Below are 21,684 nucleotides of genomic sequence, written 5' to 3'. Positions count from 1 at the left end.
TCTTTTTGTTGTCTGACTGCTGTTGCTAGAACTCCTTGTACTATGTTGAACAATAGTGGAGAGAGGGGGCATCCTTGATATGCTCCTGATCTTAAGGGAAAGGCTCTCAGCTTTTCCCCATTGAGGATGATATTCACTGTGGGTTTTTCATAGATGGATTTTATGAACTAGAGGAATGTTCCCTCTATCCCTATACTCTGAAGAGTTTTAGTCAGGAAAGGATGCTGTATTTTGTCAAATGCTTCTTCTGCATCAATTGAGAGGAACATATGGTTCTCCCTCCTCTTATTAACGTGTTCTCTCACATTGACTGATTTACGAATGTCGAATGACACTTCCATCCCGGGATAAATCCCGCATGGTAGTGGTGGATGACCCTTTTAAAGTATTGTTGGATCCTATTAGCTAGGATTTTGTTGAGCACTTTGGAATCCATATTCATCAGGGATATCAATCTGAAATTCACCTTTTTGATGGGGTCTTTGCCTGGTTTGGGGATTAAGGTAATGCTGGCCTCTTAGAATGAGTTTGGAAGCTTTCCTTCTGTTTCTATTTTTTGAAACAGCTTCAGGACCCTAGGTATTATTTCTTCTTTGAATGATTGGCAGAATTCCCCAGGGAATCAATCAGGCCCTGGAATCTTGTTTTTTTGGAGGTTTTTGATCACAGCTTCAATCTCATTACTGATTATTGGCATGTTCAGGTTGTCAATTTCTTCCTGTTTCAGTCCTGGGAGGTTATAGGTTTCCTGGAAGGCATCCATTTCATCCAGATTGCTCAGCTTATTGGCATGTAGTTGTTGATAATAATTTCTAATAATTGTTTCTATTTCCTTGGTGTTAGTCATGATCTCTCCCCTTTCATTCATAAAATTATTAATTTGGGTTCTTTCCATTTTCTTTTGGGTCAGTCTGGCCAGTAGTTTATCGATCTTATTAATTCTTTCAAAGAACCAGCTTCTAGTTTCGTTGATCTGATCTACTGTGTTTTCGGTTTCTAATTCATTGATCTCTGCTCTAATCCTAATTATTTCTCTTCTAATGCATGGCTTAGGCATCATTTGTTGCTTTTTCTCTAGTTCTTTAAGGTGTAGAGTTAGTTGGTGAATTCAGGATTTTTCTAATCTTTGAGTGAGGCTTGCATGGCTATGTATTTGCCCCTTAGGGCCGCCTTTGCAGTATCCCATAGGTTTTGGACCGATGTGTTTTCGTTCATATTGGTTTCCATGAATTGTTTAAGTTCTTCTTTGATTTACTGGTTGACCCAAACATTTTTGAGCAGAGTGGTCTTTAGCTTCCAATGTTTGTATTTCTGCCAAACTTTTTCTTGTAATTGAGTTCCAGTTTTAAGGCATTGTGGTCTGAGAAATATGCAGGAAATAATCTAAATCTTTTGGTATCAGTTGAGACCTGATTTGTGACCCAGTATGTGGTCTATTCTGGAAAAAGTTCTCTGCGAGCTCGAGAAGAATGAGTATTCTGTTGCTTTAGGGTGGGATGTTCTGTATATATTTATGAGTTCCATCTGGTCCAGTGTGTCATTCAAAACTCTTCTTTCTTTTTTTGATTTTCTGCTTAATCTGTCTCTTGCTGAGAATGGAGTATTGAGGTGTCCTACAATTAACGTATTGTTATCAACATGACTATTTCGGTTAACAGTTGGCTTATGTAGTTGGCTATTCCCATGTTGGGAGCATAGATATTTACAACTGTTAGATCTTCTTGTTGGATAGACCCTTTAAGAATGATAGAGTGAACTTCTGTGTCTCTAACTACAGTCTTTAGCTTAAAATCTAATTTGTCTGATATAAGAATTGCTACCCCAGCTTTCTTTTGAGGTACATTGGCGTGGAAGATGGATCTCCATCCCTTCACTTTCAGTCTGGATGTATCTTTAAGTTCAAAGTGAGTCTCTTGTAGACAGCATATGGATGGGTCCTGTCTTTTTATCCAATCTGCAACCCTGTGGCGTTTTATGGGAGCATTTAGGCCGTTCACATTGAGAGTGATTATTGAAAGATATGAGTTTATTGTTATCGTGTTGCCTATGAAGACCTTGTTTTTATAGAATTGTCCCTGTAAATTTCTGTTGTATATGACTCTTGGGGTCTTTCTCCTTTTATAGAACCCCCCTTAATATTTCTTGCAGGGCCAGCTTAGTGGTCACATATTCTTTCAGTTTCTGCCAGTCTTGGAAGTTCTGCATCTCTTCATCCATTCTAAATGACAGCCTTGCCAGATAAAGTATTCTTGGTTGCATTTTCTTCTCGTTTACTACCCTGAATATGTCTTGCCAGGCCTTTCTGGCTTGCCAGGTCTCTGTGGATAGGTCTGACGTTATTCTGATGTTCCTCCCTCTGTATGTAATGAATCTCTTCCCCCTAACTGCCCTTAAGATGCTTTCCTTGGTTCTAAGATTTACAAGTTTTATTAATACATGCTGGGGTGTTGGCCTGTTTTCCTTGATCTTGGGAGGGGTCGTCTCTGCCTCTAGGACACGAATGTTTGTTTCATTCCCCAGATAGGGAAGTTCTCAGCTACGATTTGCTCAAATATATCTTCTAGTCCTCTCTCTCTCCACCCCGTCAGGCATTCCAATAATTCTGACATTGGAACATTTCATGGTGTCACTTATTTCTCTGATTCTATTTTCATGGATTCTGAGTTATTTTTCCCTGTCCTCCCCTTTTCCCTTCTTGTCTATTATTTGGTCTTCTAGATTACTAATTCATTTTTCCACCCCGCTTACCCTAGGTGTTAGATTATCTAGATTAGATTGGATCTCATTGATAGCATTTTTAAGTTCTACAAATTCAGCTTTCATTTCTGCCCTTAGAGACTCTATGTTGCCATTGATTTCTCCATTCTAGCTACTGTCTTCACAATTGCTAGCCTGAATTCCATCTCTGACATCTTGGTTATATCTGAATTAATTTGTAAATCTGTGGCATAAGTCATAGTCTCTGAGTCTTTCCTATTTTGGGGGTTCCTCCTCTTAGTCATACTGTTGAGGGGTGGTTGAGGGAATGTATAGAGTCCAAATTATTGACCACAACCCAACCAAGTTACACCTGTTTTCTAGGGACCTTAGGGTTGTTGGCCTCTTGTTTTCCCAGCCTGTCTTCTGGGGGAGGGGCCTGCTGTGCTGTTACTCAGGCAACCCTGTATGGTCAGAGTTGCCCTGCCCCCTGTGGTGGGGGATGCGCTCAGTGAAAACCTGTTCTGGGGGGCTTTTGTTCTCTGGCAGCTTTCCCTGGTGGCTTTCCGCATCTCTTCCAGGAGTCAAAGCAGAAGAGATCATTTCCAACCCTCCGCCTTAGAGCAGAGAGATCGTGGTCTGTTCTTCAGTGAGCTCTCCAGGCTGCACTATCTCCGTTCCTGTGTGTGCTGCTATAAACTGCAACATCCTGGGTTGTGTGCCCCTCAGCAGCACTCCCAGTCCTCGCCTCCAAGTCAGAGCACGTCTCTGCCCTTTGTGCTTCTAAAACCGTCAGCCGCCGCCAGTTTGCACACGGGGCCCTGCTAGTCCAGGTTTCCATCCAGCAGGCTGCCCTAAAGTCCTTTCCCCATCGCTACTGGTCTACGAGTCTGTGCCCTGTCTCCAGTGCAGGTGGCTCTTGTTCACCGGCGGTGTAGGATCCCAATGGCTTGGCTCTGTCCCCCTGTCATTTATCCTCTGATATCTGCCCGCCAAATCATGGCTCCCTGCTTCGTACCTGGAATCCAGCTGCCTGCAATATTCTGTTTGTAGAGATCCAGATCTATCTTCTTACATCTCAGGCTGATTTCCTGGGTGTTCAGAGTGGTCTGGTAGATATCCAGCTCAATTCATGAGACTGGTTCAAATAGAGACCCCTACTCTTCTGCCATCTTTTCCTCTCCCTTGCTAAGTGGTCTTTAAAACTAATTAGAAGAGCACCTGGGTGGCTCAGTCGTTTAGCCATCTGCCTTCAGCTCAGGTCATGATCCCAGAGTCCTGGGATTGAGTCCTGCATCGGGCTCCCTACTCATTGGGGAGCCTGCTTCTCCCTCTCTCTCCTGCTGCCCCTGCTTGTGCTTATGCTCTCTCTCTCTCTCTCTCTGTCAAATAAATAATCTTAAAAAGTAAAATAAAACTAGTTAGAAAATTCTGGTATAATTTAGATGTAATACTTTTTCAGAGCCAGGATATGGATTTTAAATGTCCTCTGGTTAAATATTTCTACATTAGATCTCTTTTCTACCCCAAAGTTGAAGGTAATTTTATTTAGTTTAATTCAGAGGATTCTGTATTTAAGTAACCCAGTTACTCATATACTAGCAAGTAAAAATTTCATTCATCATTACACTTAAGATAGGTGAATTTCATGGCATATAAGTTATACCTCAATAAAGTTGTTTAAAAAAGTTTCCATGTAAAAATTTCTGACAAAAAACTGTCCTATATTTTAAACTATTGTTTTATTAATAATTGAATTTGCTTATTATCAACTTACCTGAATAAATTTCTTTAACAGATGATTTTTCTCCTTTTCCATTATTCTCTTTCTTTATATTTTAAAAATGTAGCATAATGGGTTAATGAAATTACTTACTTCGCAAGAACCTGCTTCTCCCTCTTCCATTGGCTCATCAACCATTTGAAGACCATTTACCTGAAAAATATTGTTCAAAATCTGAAGGTTAGGATTACTAGAACAAGAGTAAGAACTAAAAATAATATAACCCCAGGCATTTCCCATCATGATCTAACAAGATGCACACTTACTGAAACACAAAATGTCAAAGGACACATAGAAGGTACTTAGAAAAGGAACATTATTAATATGGTTTCCAGATTGTTCTCGAGAATCCTTAACTTTCACAGCTGAATGTTTCATCTCAAATTATTTAGAGCTTTGCTATGATTTATTAACATACACTAAACATATGACCTTTGTGCTTTCAGTAATATTGTCCCCAGCCAAACACCAAACGAAAAAAAAATCCAATTAAAAATGGGCAGAACTATCTGAGGACTTTGAAAATTAAATAACAAGCAATTAAGTGAGAGAGAACAAAATTCAAAGAATAACCAGCACTATGGTGAGTTTCTTGGGTTTATTTCAAACCTTTATCTCTTGACTTTGACCCAAGAAAAGACTGAGTCATGGAACTCCACAGTGTGTATGAATAATATTTGCAAGAAAAACCTCACATTCTGGAGAAAGGAGCAGGAAAATATGCATTTTTGAGCTAGTGAACAAAGAGTTACAAGCTTTTTTCCCACTTTTGTTTTTCTTTTTTGACTCCCAGTCCTGCTCCAAGGCAAGCCCCAATCAAGAGAAACCTATCTGATCAGAGAGACCAGGAAAAGAGGCTCATATGATTAAAAAATAAAAGTGTGTGTAAGGGGAGGTATTTCCTGTTATTTATTTCATGCTCTCCTTCACTTCATCCCAAGGGCAGCCCTAATAGTACAGACCTGTGTGACATCATGAAAGACTAAAATTTTGAGAGAAACTAAGTTCTGGTCTGAGGAATCAGGATAAAGGGCCCATAGGAATTGGAGAATCCACAGAAGATATCATGGAAAAGATAGAATGAGAAAAGGAGATCCCCTAATTCTGTGTACAAACAGACAAAATTCCTGGTCTCAACAACAAACTGCATGTGTGTGGAATAGAATCTAAGAAGCCTAACAAAGGGCTTGAAGACTGAACAGCAACATCAACCATTGATCAGGTGTAAAACTAACTACTGAGTTAGTACATGCAGAGTTCTGACCCAAACAATCTGAAGACATAACTAATGTTGGAACCGTCACACAGAGAGGGTGAGATAGAACTTGAACCTAATCAGGCAGATTGTATGCTGAAATAGTCAACATTAATAGGTATCAATTCCAGGATAACTCTGATGTTGAAACATCTGACAAGGATTATGCAGCTATTATAACTATGCTCTTTGGTTAAAAACAAACACACTTGAAAAAAAAAAAAAACACACTTGAATGGAATGATAAAAAGTTATCAGCAGAAAATATAAACTATAAACAAATGTAAATAATTTTAGACAAAAATAATAATATATGATTTAAAAAAATACTGGATTGGCTCACTAAGAAAATGGAGATGGTGGAGGAAATAGTAAACTTGAAGGTACAGCAACAGAAATTAATCAGTATGAGGAAGAAAATGAAAAATGGTTAAAAGCAAATGAACAGAGCCTCAGAGACATATGGAATGTGAGAAAAATCTAAATTCCATATAATTAACATCCCAGAAAAAGAGAGATACAGAAAGAATTATTTAAATAAATAATGGCAAACCCATCTATATAAATTTGGAAAAGAGAAAAATGTATTGAGACAGAAAATAAACTAGCTGTTGCTTAGGGGTATGGGATAAGGAAATGGGGGTAACAGATAAAGAAAAATGTTTCTTTATGATGTGATAAAGTTCTAAAACTGTGGTGATAGCTGTGCATATCTGTAAATATTCTAATATTCTGCTGTGTAGGAGCATTTTAGTTTTTTGAGATAACTGACATACAATATTACATTATTTTCAGGTGTACAACACAATGAATTCACATTTGCATACATTGCAAGATGGCCACCAAAATAAGTCTAGTTACCATCTACCACCTTACATATTTAATACAATGTTACTGACTATATACATCATATACACATGACTTATTTGTTTTAAAACTGGAAGTTGGTACTTCTTAATTTCCTTCAATTACACCTCTCCAGTGCCCTAACCTTCTGGCAACCACCAATCTGTTCTCTGTATTATGAATCTGTGTTTTGTTTTATTTTTATTGTACATGTACATAAAATCATGCAGTATTAGTCTTTCTATGTCTGACTTATTTCATTTAGCATAATACCCTGAAGGTAAATCCATGCAGTTGCAAATGATAGGATTTCATTCATTTTTTATGAATGAGTAATATTCTCTTGTGTGTGTGTGTGTGTGTGTGTGTGTGTGTGTGTGTGTGTGTGTGGAGTGTGTGTGTGTGTGTATTCATACATAAATACATGACTTCTTGTTTATTCATTCATCATCAATTGACACTTAGGTTGTTTCCATCTCTTGGCTATTTAAATAATGCTGCAGTAAACACAGAAGTGGAAATACCTTTTTGAATTAATATTTTCATTTTTTTCAATGTTACCCAGTACTGCAATTGCTGGAGCCTACCTACAGTAGCCCTATTTTTAATTTTTTGAGAAAACTCAATACTATTTTCCATAGATGCCACACCCACCAAAAAACATATGAACATCCATTTTCAGTTGCATCAAAATGAATAAAACAAAGTTTTATTTGTTGCTTTTTCCACATTCTCCCCAACACTGGGTATCTTTTTGATAACAGACATTTCCACAGGTGTTAGGTAATATCTGTATAGTTTTGATTTGCATCTTCCTGATAAATTAGTGACATTGAGAATATTTTCATATACCTTTTGGCCATTAGTATGTCTTCTTTGTTAAAATGTCTATTGAGATCCTTGGCCCATTGTTTAAAATTTTTTAAGATTTTATTTTTTAAGTAATCTTCTAAACCCAACATGGGGCTTGAACTTAAAACCCCAAAATTAGGAGTCACATGACCTATTGACCAAGCCAGCCAGGCACGCTTCTCTGCCAATTTTTTAAAACTTTTGTTTTGGTTTGCTTTGGTTTGGTTTTTTTGTAATTGAGTTGTAGGAGTTCTTTCTGTATTCTGGTTATTAACCCCTTACCAGTTATATGATTTTCAAACATGTTTTCCTTTCAGTAAGTTGCTTTTTTTTTTCATTTTTTTGTTGGTTTTCCTTTGCTGTGCAGAAGCTTTTTAGTTTGAAGTAGTCCCATCTGTTTATTTTTGCTTTTGCTTCCCTTGCCTTTGGAGTCACATCCAAAAAACATATTGCTAAAACTGACTGATCAGAGATTACCATCTAAGTTTTCTTCTAGGATTTTTATGTGTCTGGTCTTATAGCTAAATTTCTATTCCATTTTGAGTTAATTCTGTATATAGTGTAGGAGCATGTTCCACTTTCATTCTTTGGATGTAGCTGTTAAGTTTTTCCAACACTATTATTAAAGAGACTGCATTTTCCCCATTGTATATTATTGCCACCTTTGTCATAAATAAATTGACTACTGGTGTTTTCACTTCTGGACTCACTATTCTATTCCATTGATCAATGTGTTTGTTTTTATGCCAATACCATACTGTTTTGATTAGTTTTGCAATACAGTTTTTTTGAAGATTTTATTTATTTATTTGAGAGAGAGAGAGAGAGAGTGAAAGAGCACAAGCAGAGAGGAGAGGGAGAAGCAGGCTTCCTGCCGAGCAGGGAGCCCAATGCGGGGCTCGATCCCAGGACCCTGGGATCATGACCTGAGCCGAAGGCAGACGCTTAACAACTGAGCCACCCAGGGGCCCCGCAATACATTTTAAAATTAGGATGCATGGGGGCACCTGGCTGGCTCAGTCTGTTAAGCATCTGCCTTTGGCTCAGGTCATGATCTCCGGGTCCTGGGATCAAGCCCTGCATTGGGCTTTCTGCTCAGCGGTGAGTCTGCTTCTTTCTCTCTCTCCCTCTGCCCCTCCCCACCACTCGTTCTCTCTCTCATTTTTAAAAATTAAATAAATAAATAAATAGATAAAATCAGGGTGCAGGATACATCCAGCTTTGTTCTTTCTCAAGACTGTTTTGGCTATCAGGGTTTTGTGGTTCTATATGAATCCTAGAATTATTTAAAATGTTCTAGTTCTGTAAAAAATTTCAGTATAATTTTAATAGGGACTACACTGAATCTATAGTTTATTTGAGGTAGTTTGGACAGTTAAATAATATTAATTCCTCCAATCCAGGAGCACAGAATCTTTCCATTTATTTGTTTCTTCTTCAATTTCTTTCATCAATACTTGCTATTTTTCAGTGTACAGATCTTCACCTCCTTTGTTATATTTATTCCTATTTTATTCATTTTGATGCAACTGAAAATGGATGTTTCCTTGATTTCTTTCTTATCAGCTCTGATAGTTTTGTGGTGGAGTCTTTAGGGTTTTCTATATATAGCATCATGTCATCTGCAAACAGTGACAGTTTCACTTCTTTCTTACCAATATGAATGCTTTTATTTCTTTTATGCACCTACTTGCTGTGGTTAGAATTTCCAATACCATATTGAATAAAAGTAAGGATAACAGGCATCTTTGTCTTATTCCTGATCTTAAGGGAAAAGCTTTCAACTTCTCACTGTTAAATATTAGCTGTGAATTGGTCATATATGGCCTTTATCATATAGAGGTACATTCCCTCTATACCCATGCTGTTCAGAATTATCATAGATGAATGTTTAATTTTGTCAAATGCTTTTTCTGCATCTACTGAGAGGATATGATTTTTATCTTTCATTATGTTAATGCAGATTATCATGTTGATTTATTTGTAGATGTTGAATCATCCATGCATCCTTGGAATCAATTCCACGTGGTCATGATGGATAATCCTTTATTTAAAAGATTTTACTTATTTAAGAGAGCACGAGCAAGGGGAGGGGCAGAGGGACCAGCAGACTCCCCCTGAGTGGGGAGTCCAACATGGTGTTTGACCCCAACCAACTGAGCCTCCCAGGCGTCTCAAAAATTGATTATTTATTTATTTATTTATAAGAGAGAGAGGCAGATAGAGAGGGAGAGAGAGTGTTGCAGGCTCTGCACTGAGCATGGAGCTGGACGCAGGGCTCAGTCATGACCAGAGCAGAAACCAGGAATCAGATGCTCAATCAACTGTGCCACCCACACACCCCATATAATCCTTTTAGTGTATTGTTGAATTCATTTTCTAATATTTGGCTGAGGTTTTTCGCATCTCATTTCATTAGGGATATTGGCCTATAATATATATATATATATTTAAGTCTATGTGTCTGGTGTTGGTTTCAGGTTAAAGCTGGTCTTATTATAATTCTTCATAATAATCTCTTATGACCCTTGTATTTCTGTTATCACTTGTAGCTTTTCTTTCATTTCTGATTTTACTTATTTGAGCCCTCTTGTTTTTTGTTGGCAAGTCTAAAGTTTTAATTTATTTTATCTTTTCAAAGAATCAGCTCTTAATTTAATTGATCTTCAGTACTGTCTTTTTAGTCTCTATTTCACTTATTTCCTCTATTATTTCCTTCCTTCTACTAACTTTGGGATTTTTTTTCTAGTTTAGGTATAAAGTTAAATTGTTTACTTGAGATTTCTCTTGTTTCTTGGGGTAGGCCTTTATTGCTATGACTTTCCTTCTTAGTTCTTTGCTGCATCTGACAAGTTTTGGTATGTAGTATTTCTGTTTTCATCTATCTCTATTTTTTTTTTATTTCTCCTTTTTTCTATGAGCCTGAAGTTGTCCAGTAACATGTTGTTTACTCACCCTGCATTTGTAGTTTTTCCAGTTTTCTTCTTGTAATTAATTTTTAGATTCATATCACTGTGGTCAGAAAAGAAGCTTCATATTATTCTTCTTGAATTTATTGAGACTTCTTTTGTAGCCTATTATGAAATATATCTGGGAGAATGTTCTATGTGCACTTCAGAAGAATGTGTATTCTGCTGCTTTTGGATGGAATGTTCTGTATATATCTATTAAGTCCATCTAGTCTAATGATCATTGAAGACCAACGTTTTCTTACTGAAACAAGGTTCATATATGTCTGGATATAATTTTTCCATTGATGTAACTGGTATGTTAAAATCCCTATTATTGTATTGCTGTCAATTTCTTCATTTAATAATTTCTCTCTGTTACCATTTGCTTTTACATATTTTGGTGCTCCTACCTTGGGTGCATATATAAGTATTAGATTTTCTTGACCGCTTTATCATCATAGAGAGTCTCTCTTTGTTGTTCACTATAGTCTTTGTTTCAAAGTCTCTTTTGTCTTTTTTTTTTCTTAAAGATTTTATTTATTTGACAGAGAGAGACACAGTGAGAGAGGGAACATAAGCTCGGAGAGGGAGAGAGGGAGAAGCAGGCCTCCTGCCGAGCAAGGAGCCCGATGCGGGGCTCGAACCCAGGACCCTGGGATCATGACCTGAGCCGAAGGCAGACGCTTAACGACTGAGCCACCCAGGCGCCCCAAAGTCTCTTTTGTCTTATATGAGTGTAGCTATACCACCTTTCTTTTCATTTCCATTTCCATGAAAAAATATTTTCCTATCTTTTCACTTTGTCTGTGTGTCCATACTTCTGAAGTAAATCTCTCATGGGAAGTATGTAGACATGTCTTTTTGATTTGTTTTGTTTTTGTTTTTTTAACACATTCAGTCACTCTATTTCTTTTGATTGGAGGAGTTAGTTCATTTACATTTAAAGTAATTATTGATAGGTACGTACTTATTGCCATTTCATTTTGTTCCAAGATTTCTGGTTGTTTTTGTAGTTCCCCTATGTTCCTTTCTTCTTTTTCTCTTTATTTCCTTGTGGTTTGATGACTTTCTTTAGTGTTAATGTGTAGATTCCTTTTCTACTTTCTTTAGTGTATTTATTATAAAATTTTGCACTGTGGTTATCAGGAGGTTCACATGTATGATTCTATGTAAAAGTCTATTTTAAGTTGATAGCAACTTATATTTGAACACATTCCATAACTATACACTTTTACTCCCCACCCTACATTTTGTATTTTCTATTTACACAAAATGAGCAACCCTTTTCGAATTTCTAAAAATAACAAAAAACAAAACAGTTTTATTCAAGCTCAGGTTAGGACTGTCTGGTATACACAATCTTCTTCATAAAGAAGAGAGTGCTTCAGTATGGGAACATTTAGTGTAGGGTATATACATTTTTTTACATAAACAGTTACAAATTATTACACAACATTTCAGAAAGTTGTAGACCTTAAGCTTCTAGTATATGCTGGGCTGTATGACTTTAATCTTACGGGAACCAAGGAAGTTTCTTACTTTCTCTTAACTTTTGTGTTTAGAATGCTCCTTTTTGGTTATTTTCTTTAATGCAGGAGATGTATGATGTGTGATTGGGCCAGAAATAGAACCCATACTTTGAGGTTTTGCCAAATCATTTTGACCTTGGTAAATATTGAAGTATAGCTTCCCTGGGAGCCTAGGACCAGTCCTCACAAACGTTAAAAGGTGAAAACTTCCTTTATCGGATCTTGCATTGTGATTATCATGAGGTTCACACATATGATCCTATGTATATAACAGTCTATTTTAAGTTGATAGCAACTTACATTTGAACACATTCCATAACTACATTTTTACTCCCCACATTTTATGGTTTTGATGTCATATTTTACATTTTTTTATTTTATCAATCCCATAACTAATGATTGTAGTTTTCGTTAATTTTATTTTTTTAAAGATTTTATTTATTTATTCGAGAGAGAGAGAATGAGAGATAGAGAGCACGAGACGGAAGAAGGTCAGAGGGAGAAGCAGACTCCCTGCTGAGCAGGGAGCCCGATGTGGGACTCGATCCCGGGACTCCAGGATCATGACCTGAGCCGAAAGCAGTCGCTTAACCAACTGAGCCACCCAGGTGCCCTTAGTTAATTTTACTACTTTATTTCCTTTTAATCTTCATAGAAGTTTGTAAGTGACTTAACCATTACCTTAAATCTATATTTATCTTTTCCAATGAGATTTTTACTTTTGTATGTTTTCTTGTTATTAACGACTGGATTTCTTTTCAGAGTAAAGAAGTCCCTTTGATATTTCTTGTAAGGCTGATTTAGTAGTGAGGAACTCCTTTAGCTTTTGCTTGTCTGGCACACTATCTTTCCTTCAAAGCTGCAATGATAATCTTCCTGGGTAAAGTATTCTTACTTGGATTATTTTTTTCCTTTCAGCACTTTGAATATGTCACTTTGAAATTCCCTTCTGCTTTCAAGGGAGTTGAGCTGAGAAATCTGCTGATAGCCTTATGAGATTTCCTTTGTATGTAACAAGTTGTTTTTCTCTTGCTGCTTTTAATATTTCATATCTAACTTTTGATATTTTAGTTATAATGTGTCTTGGTGTGGCTCTGTTTTTTTTTTCTACTTGGAATTTTCTGGGATTCTTGGACCTGGATGTCTGTTTCCTTCCCTACATTAGGGGAATGTTTAGCCATTATTTCTACAAATAAGTTTTCTGCCCCTTTTTCTAACTCTCTTCTCCTTCTGGGACCCCTTTTAATGTGAATGTTATTCTGACTGATGTTCTGCCAGAGGTCTCTTAAGCTATCTTCATATTTATTTTTATTGTGTTTTCTTCTTCCTGCTCCATCCAGGTGAGTTCCATTGCTTCACCTTCCAGCTTACTGATCTGTCCTTCTATTTTATCTAGTCTGCTATTGAACCACTCTCATGTATTTTTCAGTGCAGTTAATGTAGTCTTCAGCTCTGTGACTTCTGTTTGGTACTTTGTTTTCTCTATCTTTGCTGAAGTTCTGTGTTCATCCATTCTTCTCCCAAAATCAGTGAGCATCTTTGTGAACATTACTTTAAATTCTTTATCACATAGGTTCCTTATCTCCATAATATTAGGTCTTTTTCTGAGGTTTTGTCCCTTACTTTCATTCGGAACATATTTCTCTGTATCCTCATTTTACTTTTCTATGTGTGTATTTCTATGTATTAGGTGTAACAGCCACTTCTCTCAGCCTTGAAGAACTGGCCTTGAGCAGGTGATGATCCTTCTTGTTCAAACTTGCCCTAGCTCTTAGTTGTCTCTTGCACCTTTATGGCCGTCTAAACCACCTGATTTATTCTTGATATGCCCCCATTGCTGAGAGTATGTCAAGACCTGTCAGTAATCCAAGTGGATGAACTTCAATTAGCACGAAGCCAGATGCTCAGGCAGTTTTTAATGTATGTAAATATATACAGTTCTGTGGGGCCATAACCATAATCCCTGTTGGCTTCCGGACCAGGAGATCTGGAGGTGTCCCCTGGATTATAGTTGCAAAACTCAGGGCTCCAGATAAGTGTATAAGCTCTTTTCTGGGAAGTCTTGTCAAGTTGTAGCAAAGCCAAAGGGGTGTGCAAGATGGTGCCTTCCTGCTTACATTCCCTGGAGATGCCCCTTAGCCTCTAGATATGCGGGTAACCAGAAGCCTTTTCCTTAGGCTGAAGGTACAGGCCAGGTAAATGGGCTTTTATACAGGAAGACTGGGGTTGTGTTTCATTCTGCTCTATGTGTAGTGCCCTGGGGCCTGCCAAGTGCTGTCTTTCCAATTGTTACAATTCCATGGAGCTCTTAAATTCCAGCCCTCTTGGCCACCAGGACCAGGCAATCAAGTGGTGATCCCTGTGTGGATTTCATCCTCCTAGTGGCTTTAGCAAGGCAGCTGGAAGTGTAGTGGGTGGGACACACTTGCAGGCTTCAGAAGGCAAATGTGGGAAACATGTCTGCAGGCACCTACAGGCTTCAACCATTCAGAGAGAGCCTTTGTGCACACACACACAGGCTTCAGGCTGGGAACTGGAGGATGCTGTGACAACTCACACTCACCAGTCCAGGCAGGGTGTGGGTAAATGTCATGACCACCTGTGCTTGAAGACTTTAGCTAGGGAGCAGGAGAACTCCATGATCATTCATACTTGCCCACCCCAGGAAGGAAACTGGGTAGTAATCCAACAATCCATGCTTCCTCCAGTTTCAGCAGGTGTCATAACTGCTCACCCCTGCCTGGCCCAGCAAGGTGGTGGAAGGGTGCTGCATTTGAACTGGTCCACCTGTGCTAGCAGGCTATGTGGAGAGCACAACAGTGGCATCCACCAGCATCTTTCTCTCTAGGGAACGTCTGGACTGTCTCCTTTTCCAGAAGATGCCCCCAAATACATAAATGAATCTCTCTCACATATAATCTAGGCACTTTTGGAACTGCTGTTTTTTTCTCTGGGTCTTGAGGCAAGCAGGGCCAACTACCAGCCCTAAAAGAATCTCAGTGTTCTACAGCAATTTGGCACCCCCAAACATCAGTCCCACTGTTTTTCAAAGCCCGATATTCTGGGCACTCATCCTTCCAGTGCAGATACCAGGGGACAGAGTGCATAATGTAAGGCACCAACCCCTTGCTCCTCAGGGAGAAGCACCAGTCTGGTGAGATTCTTCCCTACTGCGTGTTGCTGTGCTGGGGGTTGAGGTTTTTTGTAAGACCATGTCTCTGATTCTCCTATCTGTCTTGATCCTTTTATTTTTTGTTGTGGGGAGGATTCCATCAAGTTCTCAAATCTTTTGCAGAGAGAAATGATCCATACCTATTTGTAAATATGGTGTGTCTGTGAGAGGAGGAGAATTTAGGATCTTCCCACACCACCAACTTGGACCCTGCTCTGTACATATTAAATGGGTGAACTGTATGGTATGTGAATTGTGTTTCAATAAAGCTATTTTTCTTTTAATGGCTAAGAATCTCCCAAATTGGGTGAATTATATAAATTTACAATTTAAAGAAGCTTAGTGAACCTCAAAAGGGTAAAATTAAAGAAAACCACCCCAAGGCATATATTAATTAATCTACTTTAAAACAAAAGAAAAAAGGGGGGAAAGTCTGGAAAGCAATGAGAGAAAGCAAACATATTATATAAACATCAAATTGAATTACTGCAGATTTCTCATAAGAAATCATGGAGGTCAGAAAACAGGAATATATTACCTGAGATATTTGGAAACTTATGTTAATACAAAATTACAGACATGATTGTGTATAGAAGCTTTGCCTATAATTGTCAAAAACTGGAATCATTCAGATGTCTTTCAATTGGTAAGTGGAGAAAGAATACTCATCAATAAAAAGGAAGAGCTATTGATACTCTCAGGAACATGGTTAAATCTTAAATGCATTGAATCCAGACCCAAAAAGCTAAATGTTTTACAACTACATGTATATGACACACTGAAAAATGCAAAACCATAGGGAAAGAATTTGTATTACTATTTTCCAGGGGCAAGAAATAGAGGAAGGGTAATATTAATTAGCAATGAAAAGGAATGATCTATTTGATACATTTAACAACATGAATGAATCTCAAATACATTACAGAAAAAAAAACGAAAAGGCTACATACTGTATGATTCCATTGATGTAGCATTATAGCAAAGGTAAAATTATAAGGTATGGCGCTGGATTTAGCAATTGTCAGAGGTTAGGCTACAGGTGGGGTGAATTAAAAAGAGGAAGCAATGGGAATTTTGGAGGGTGATGGACTATTCAATATCTTGATTTTGGTTGTGGTTACACAGCTCTATGAAACTGTCTAAACTCAGAAACATACATGAAAATGAGTCAAATTTACTGTATATAAATTTTAAAATAAACTTATTAAGAAGTAAATGACCAAAAAAGAAAAATCTACAAGTAAATGACCCCCTACCCCACAAAAAAGTAAATGACCCAGCATTATTTGATTAGCATCTTTTTTCCCCTCTCTTTTTTTAACCAGGTAAAACTGGTATATAACATTATATTAGATTCAGGTATACACCAAATATATTTGATACTTGCATACACTACAAATATGAACACCAAAGTAAGTTTAGCTCCCATCCATCACCACATAATTGACCTTCTTCATACTTTTTGCCTACACCCCAAATCCCCTCCCCTTCAATAATCTACAACCTTTTCTCTGTATCTATGCATTCTGCTTCACTCATTTGTTTTATAGATCCCACTTACAAGTGAAATTTGTCTTTTACTTACTTAGTATAATACCATCAATGTCTATCCATGTTGTCAGAAATTACAAGATTTCCTTCTTTTTTATGGCTCAGCAGTATTCCAAAGTGTAATATATATATAGATGTATCTCACATCCTCTTTATCCATTCACCCATAGATGACACTTAGGTTGATTCTGTTATCTTGGCCATTATAAATAACAATGCAATGGACATAGGGGATAGGGGTGCATGTATCTTTCTGAATTAGTGTTTTGTTTTCTTTGAATAAATACCCAGAACTGGAATAGTAGGATAATATGGTAGTTTTATTTTTAATCTGAGGAAACTCCATACTGTTTTCCATAGTGACTATCCCAGTTTACATTCCCACCAAGAATGTATGAGATTACCTTATCAACATTATCTCTCCAACACATTACATCTTCTCTTTTTGATAATAGCATTCTGACAGGTATGAGATATCTCACTGTGGTTCTGAGTTGCATTTCCCTGATGATTAGTAATGTCGAGCAACTTTTCATGTGCCTCTGGGCCTTCTGTATGCATTCTTTGGTAATCTATTCAGATCCTCTGCCCACTTTTTAATCAAATTGTTTTCTTTTTTTTTATTATTGAGTTGTATGAATTTTTATGTATTTTGGATCTTAGCCCCTTACTGGATATATGATTTACAAATATTTTCTCCATTCAGAAAGTTGCGTTTTTTGTTGATGTTTTCCTTCACTGTGCAGAAGCTTTTTAGTTTGATGTAGTCTTTGTTTTTACTTTCATTGTCACTGCCTTTGGAGCCAGATACAAATATCTCCAAGAGCAATGTCATGGAGCTTACCACCTCTTTTCTCCTAGGAGTTTCGTGATTTCTGGTCATACATTGAATATTTTAATCCATCTTGAGTTAGTTTTTGTGTAGGGTGGAAGACAGTGGTCTTCTTTCATTCTTTTCCATATAGCTATCCAGTTATCCCAAAACCATTTTTTAAAGATATTGTCCTTGCACCATTGTATATTCTTGGCTCCTTTGTCATAAATTAATTGACCATATATGTGTGGGTCTATTTAATGGCTCTCTATTCTGTTCCATTGATCTATATATCTATCTTTATGATAATACCACACTGATTTAATTACTATAGTTTTACAATATAGTTTAAAGTCAAAGAATGAGATTCCTCCAGCTTTGTTCTTTCACCAGATTGCTTTGACTATTCAAGGTCTTTTGTGGTTTCATATAAATTTTAATATTATTTGTTCTAGTTCTGTGACACCACCATGGAAATTTTGATAAGGATTGAACTGAATCTATAGATTTCTTTGGGTAAGTATGGAGATTTAACAATATTAATTCTCCCAATCCATAAGCTAAAAATACATTCCTATTTATTTGTGCTTTCAATTTCTTTCATCAATGTCTTATAGCTTGCAATGTACAGGTCTTTCTCCTCCTTGGAAAAATTTATTCCTAGGTATTTTATTCTCTTTATTGCCACTGTAAATAGGATTGTTTTCTTAATTTCTCTTTCTGGCAGTTTATTATTAGTGTATAGAAGCACAATCAATTTCTGCATATTGCTTTTCTATCCTGCAGTTTTACTGAATTTATTAGTTCCAAAAGTTTTTTTGGTGGAGTCTTTAAGGTTTCTATAGATAGCATCATGCCATCTGCAAACAGTGACAGTTTTACTTAATTTCAATTTGTATTACTTTTATTTTTTTTTCTTGCCTAACAGCCATGTCCAAATCTCCCAATATTATGTTGAATAAAAGTGACAAGAGTGTGTATCCTTGTCTTGTTCCTGATCTTAGTGGAAAAGATTTCAGGTTTTCATCATTGAGTATGATGCTTGCTGTGGGTTTTGACACCACATACAGCCTTTATTATATTGAGGTACATCCCCTCTATATCCACATTGTTGAAAGTTTTTCTCATACATAAATGTTGAATTTTTTTAATGTTTTTTTCTGTATCTATTGAGAGAATCATATTATTTTCATCTTTCATTTTGTTAATGTGGTATCATGTTGATTGATTTGCAGATGTTCAACCATCCCTGCATCCCTGGAACCAATTCCATTTGATCATGATGTATGATGCTTTCAATGCATTTTTGAATTCAATTTGGTAATATTTTGTTGAGGATTTTTGCATCTATGTTCATCAGGGATATTAACTTGTAATTTTTTCTTTTCTTTTCTTTTTTTTCCATGTCCTTGTCTAGTTTGGGTATCAGAGTAATGCGTGCCTGGTAAAATGAGTTTGGAAGCTTTCCTTCCTCTTCAATTTTTTTGGAAGAGTTTGAGAAGGATAGGTTTGAACATAGGTTTCATTCATAAGTTTTATGAATGTTGCGATCATCTTTGAATGTTTGGTAGCATTGACAGTGAAGCTCTCTAGTTCTAGACTTGTTTTTTGGGAGGTTTTTGATTATTGATTCAATCTCATTAGTAATAAGTCTGTACAGATTTCCTATTTCTTCATGATTCAGTTTTAGAAGATTGTATGCTTACAAGGACTTGTCCATTTCTTCCCTTTTTAGTTTGTTGGTGTATAATTATTTACATTAGTCTCTTATGATCTTTTGTATTTCTGTGGTGTCAGCTGTAACATCTCTTTCATTTCTGATTTTACTTATTTGAGCCTTCTCTTATTTTTGGTGAGTCTACCTAGTGATTTGTCAATTTTGTTTATCCTTTCAAAGAAGCAGGTCTTAGTTTCACTGTTCTTTTCTATTGTTCTTTTTTCTGTATTTATTTCCCTTCTAATCTTTACTATTTAATTCCTTCTATTAACTTCTGGCTTTTTTTGCTCTTTTTCAATTTCCTTTAGATGAAAATTAAATTATTTACTTGGGATTTTTCTTTTACCATAAGGTAGGCCTGTATCACTATGAACTTCTGTTTTAGAAATGCTTTTGCTGTCTCCCATAGATTTTGGTAAGTTGTATTTCCATTTTCATTTGTTCAATTTTCCCCCTTTAATTTCTTCAGGAACCCATTGGTTGTTCAGTAGCATAATGTTTAATGTCCACATATTTGTGATTTTTCCCATTTTCTTGTAATTGAGTTCTAGTTTCATACCACTCTGGTCATAAAAGATGCTTAATATTACTTCAGTCTTCTTAAATATATTGCAGCTTGTTTCATGGCCTAAAACGTAATCTATCCTGAAGAACATCCCATATGTACTTAAGAAAGTGTATTCTACTGCTTTTGGATGAAATATTCCATATGTGTCTATTAAATCCATCCAGTTTAATGTCTTTTAAGGCCATTGTTTCCTTACTGAGTTTTCTGTCTACATAATCTATCCTTTGTAGTGGGATATTAAAGTCCCCTACTATTACTGTGTGCTGTGATTCTCCCTTTGGTATGTCAATATCTCCCTTTAGGTTTGTCAGTATCTATTCTTAATTTAGGTGCATAAATCTTTACAAATGTTACATCCCCTTTTTGGATTGACCCCTTTATCATTATGTAATGCCCTTCTTTGACTTTTATTACAGTATCTGTCTCATCTTTTTTGTCTGATATGAATATAGTTACACCAGCTATCTTTTCCTTCCTTTTTCCATCCCTTCACTTTAAGACTGTGTGTGTCCTTAGAACTTAAATTAATATCCTATAGGCAATACAGAGATGAATCCTGTATTTTAATCTACTCATCAATTCTATCTTTTGATTGGGTATGTAGTCTGTTTACATTTGAAGAAATTATTGATAGGAATTTACTTATATCATTTTGTTGTTTTCAGGCTGTTTTTGTAGTTCCTCTGTTTCTTCTCTTGCTCTCTTCCTTTGTGGTTTTGGTGAATTTCTTTAGTGTTATGCTTAGATTCCTTTATCACTATCTTTTGTGTATCTAATGTAAGTGCTTTCTTTGTGGTTACCATAAGGTTCACATGTAATGGTCTTTATATACAGAAGTCAATTTTTTTTAAAGATTTATTTATTTGTTTGAGAGAGAGAATGAGATAGAGAGAGAGAACATGAGAGGGGGGAGGGTCAGAAGGAGAAGCAGACTCCCCCCCGAGCAGGGAGCCCGATGCGGGACTCAATCCTGGGACTCCAGGATCATGACCTGAGCCGAAGGCAGTCCCTAACCAACTGAGCCACCCAGGCGCCCTACAGAAGTCAATTTTAAGTTAGTAACGCTTAAATCTGAACACATTGTAAAAACTCTACATTTTTATCTCCATGTTTTATGTTTTCACATCATAGTTTATATCTTTATTACGGGTATCCCTTAATTAATTATTGAATAGTTAATTTTACTACTTTTGTCTTTTAACCCTCATACTAGCTTTGTAAGTGGTAAATCCACTACCTTACTATATATTTGCCTTTACCAAGGAGATTTTTTAGATTTTTTTTTTTTTTTTTTTTTTTAGTTTCCTTTAACATTTCTTGTAAGACCAGTTCATTGGTGATGATCTCCTTGAGCTGTTATTTTCTGGAAAACTTTTTATCTCTCATTTGATTCTGAATGATAGCCTTGCCACATAGAGTATTCTTGATTGGAAGTTCTTTCCTTTTAGTGCTTTGAATACATCATGCCACTTCCTTCAGGTCTGTTGAGTTCTTCCCAAAAATCAGCCCACAGTCTTATGGACGTTCCCTTCACCTAACTTTTGTGTGTGTGTGTGAGTAAAGCCATAGAAGTTTATTAAGTGAAGATATAGAAAAAGTTCTCCAGAGGGAGAGGGGTCTCGACAGGGTTGCCCTCACCTAACATTTCTCCTGCTGCTTTTAAGATACTTCTTCTTTAACTTTGACATTTAACTATATTGTATCTCTGCAGACCTCTGAGTTCATTTTATTCGGAACTCTCTGGGCTTCCTGGACCTGGATGTCTGATTCCTTCCCCAGATTAGGAAAGTTTTCAGCCTCTATTTCTTCAAGTAAATTTTCTGCTGCTTTCTCTCTCTCCTTCTTCTGAAATCCCTATAATGTAAATATTATTCCACTTCTTGTCCCATGAGTCTTTATCTGCACTTTTTTTGTTGTTGTTGCTCTATTTGGGTTACTTCTACTGCCCT

The 21,684-nt window shown here is 36.7% G+C and overlaps 1 protein-coding gene across 2 annotated transcripts in view; it reads right to left on the bottom strand.

The window, feature by feature from the left end:
• The window catches only part of RPS6KA6 (ribosomal protein S6 kinase A6), a 198,415-nt gene that overhangs the window by 147,493 nt on the left and 29,238 nt on the right, over window positions 1-21,684 (bottom strand). For both annotated transcript variants that reach the window (XM_088028978.1, XM_028101479.2), the window contains exon 2: window positions 4,574-4,633. In XM_088028978.1, coding sequence (XP_087885104.1) covers window positions 4,574-4,633 — 60 coding nt within the window. The remainder of the gene's footprint in view (window positions 1-4,573; window positions 4,634-21,684) is intronic.

This window comes from Eumetopias jubatus, unplaced genomic scaffold (genome assembly GCF_037043125.1).
Source record: "Eumetopias jubatus isolate StellerSeaLion01/CBP00866 unplaced genomic scaffold, mEumJub1_p1.0 scaffold_11, whole genome shotgun sequence".
NCBI classification, from domain to species: domain Eukaryota; kingdom Metazoa; phylum Chordata; class Mammalia; order Carnivora; family Otariidae; genus Eumetopias; species Eumetopias jubatus.
Note: the sequence above shows the minus strand (reverse complement) of the source record. Positions and strands in the feature narration are given on the sequence as shown.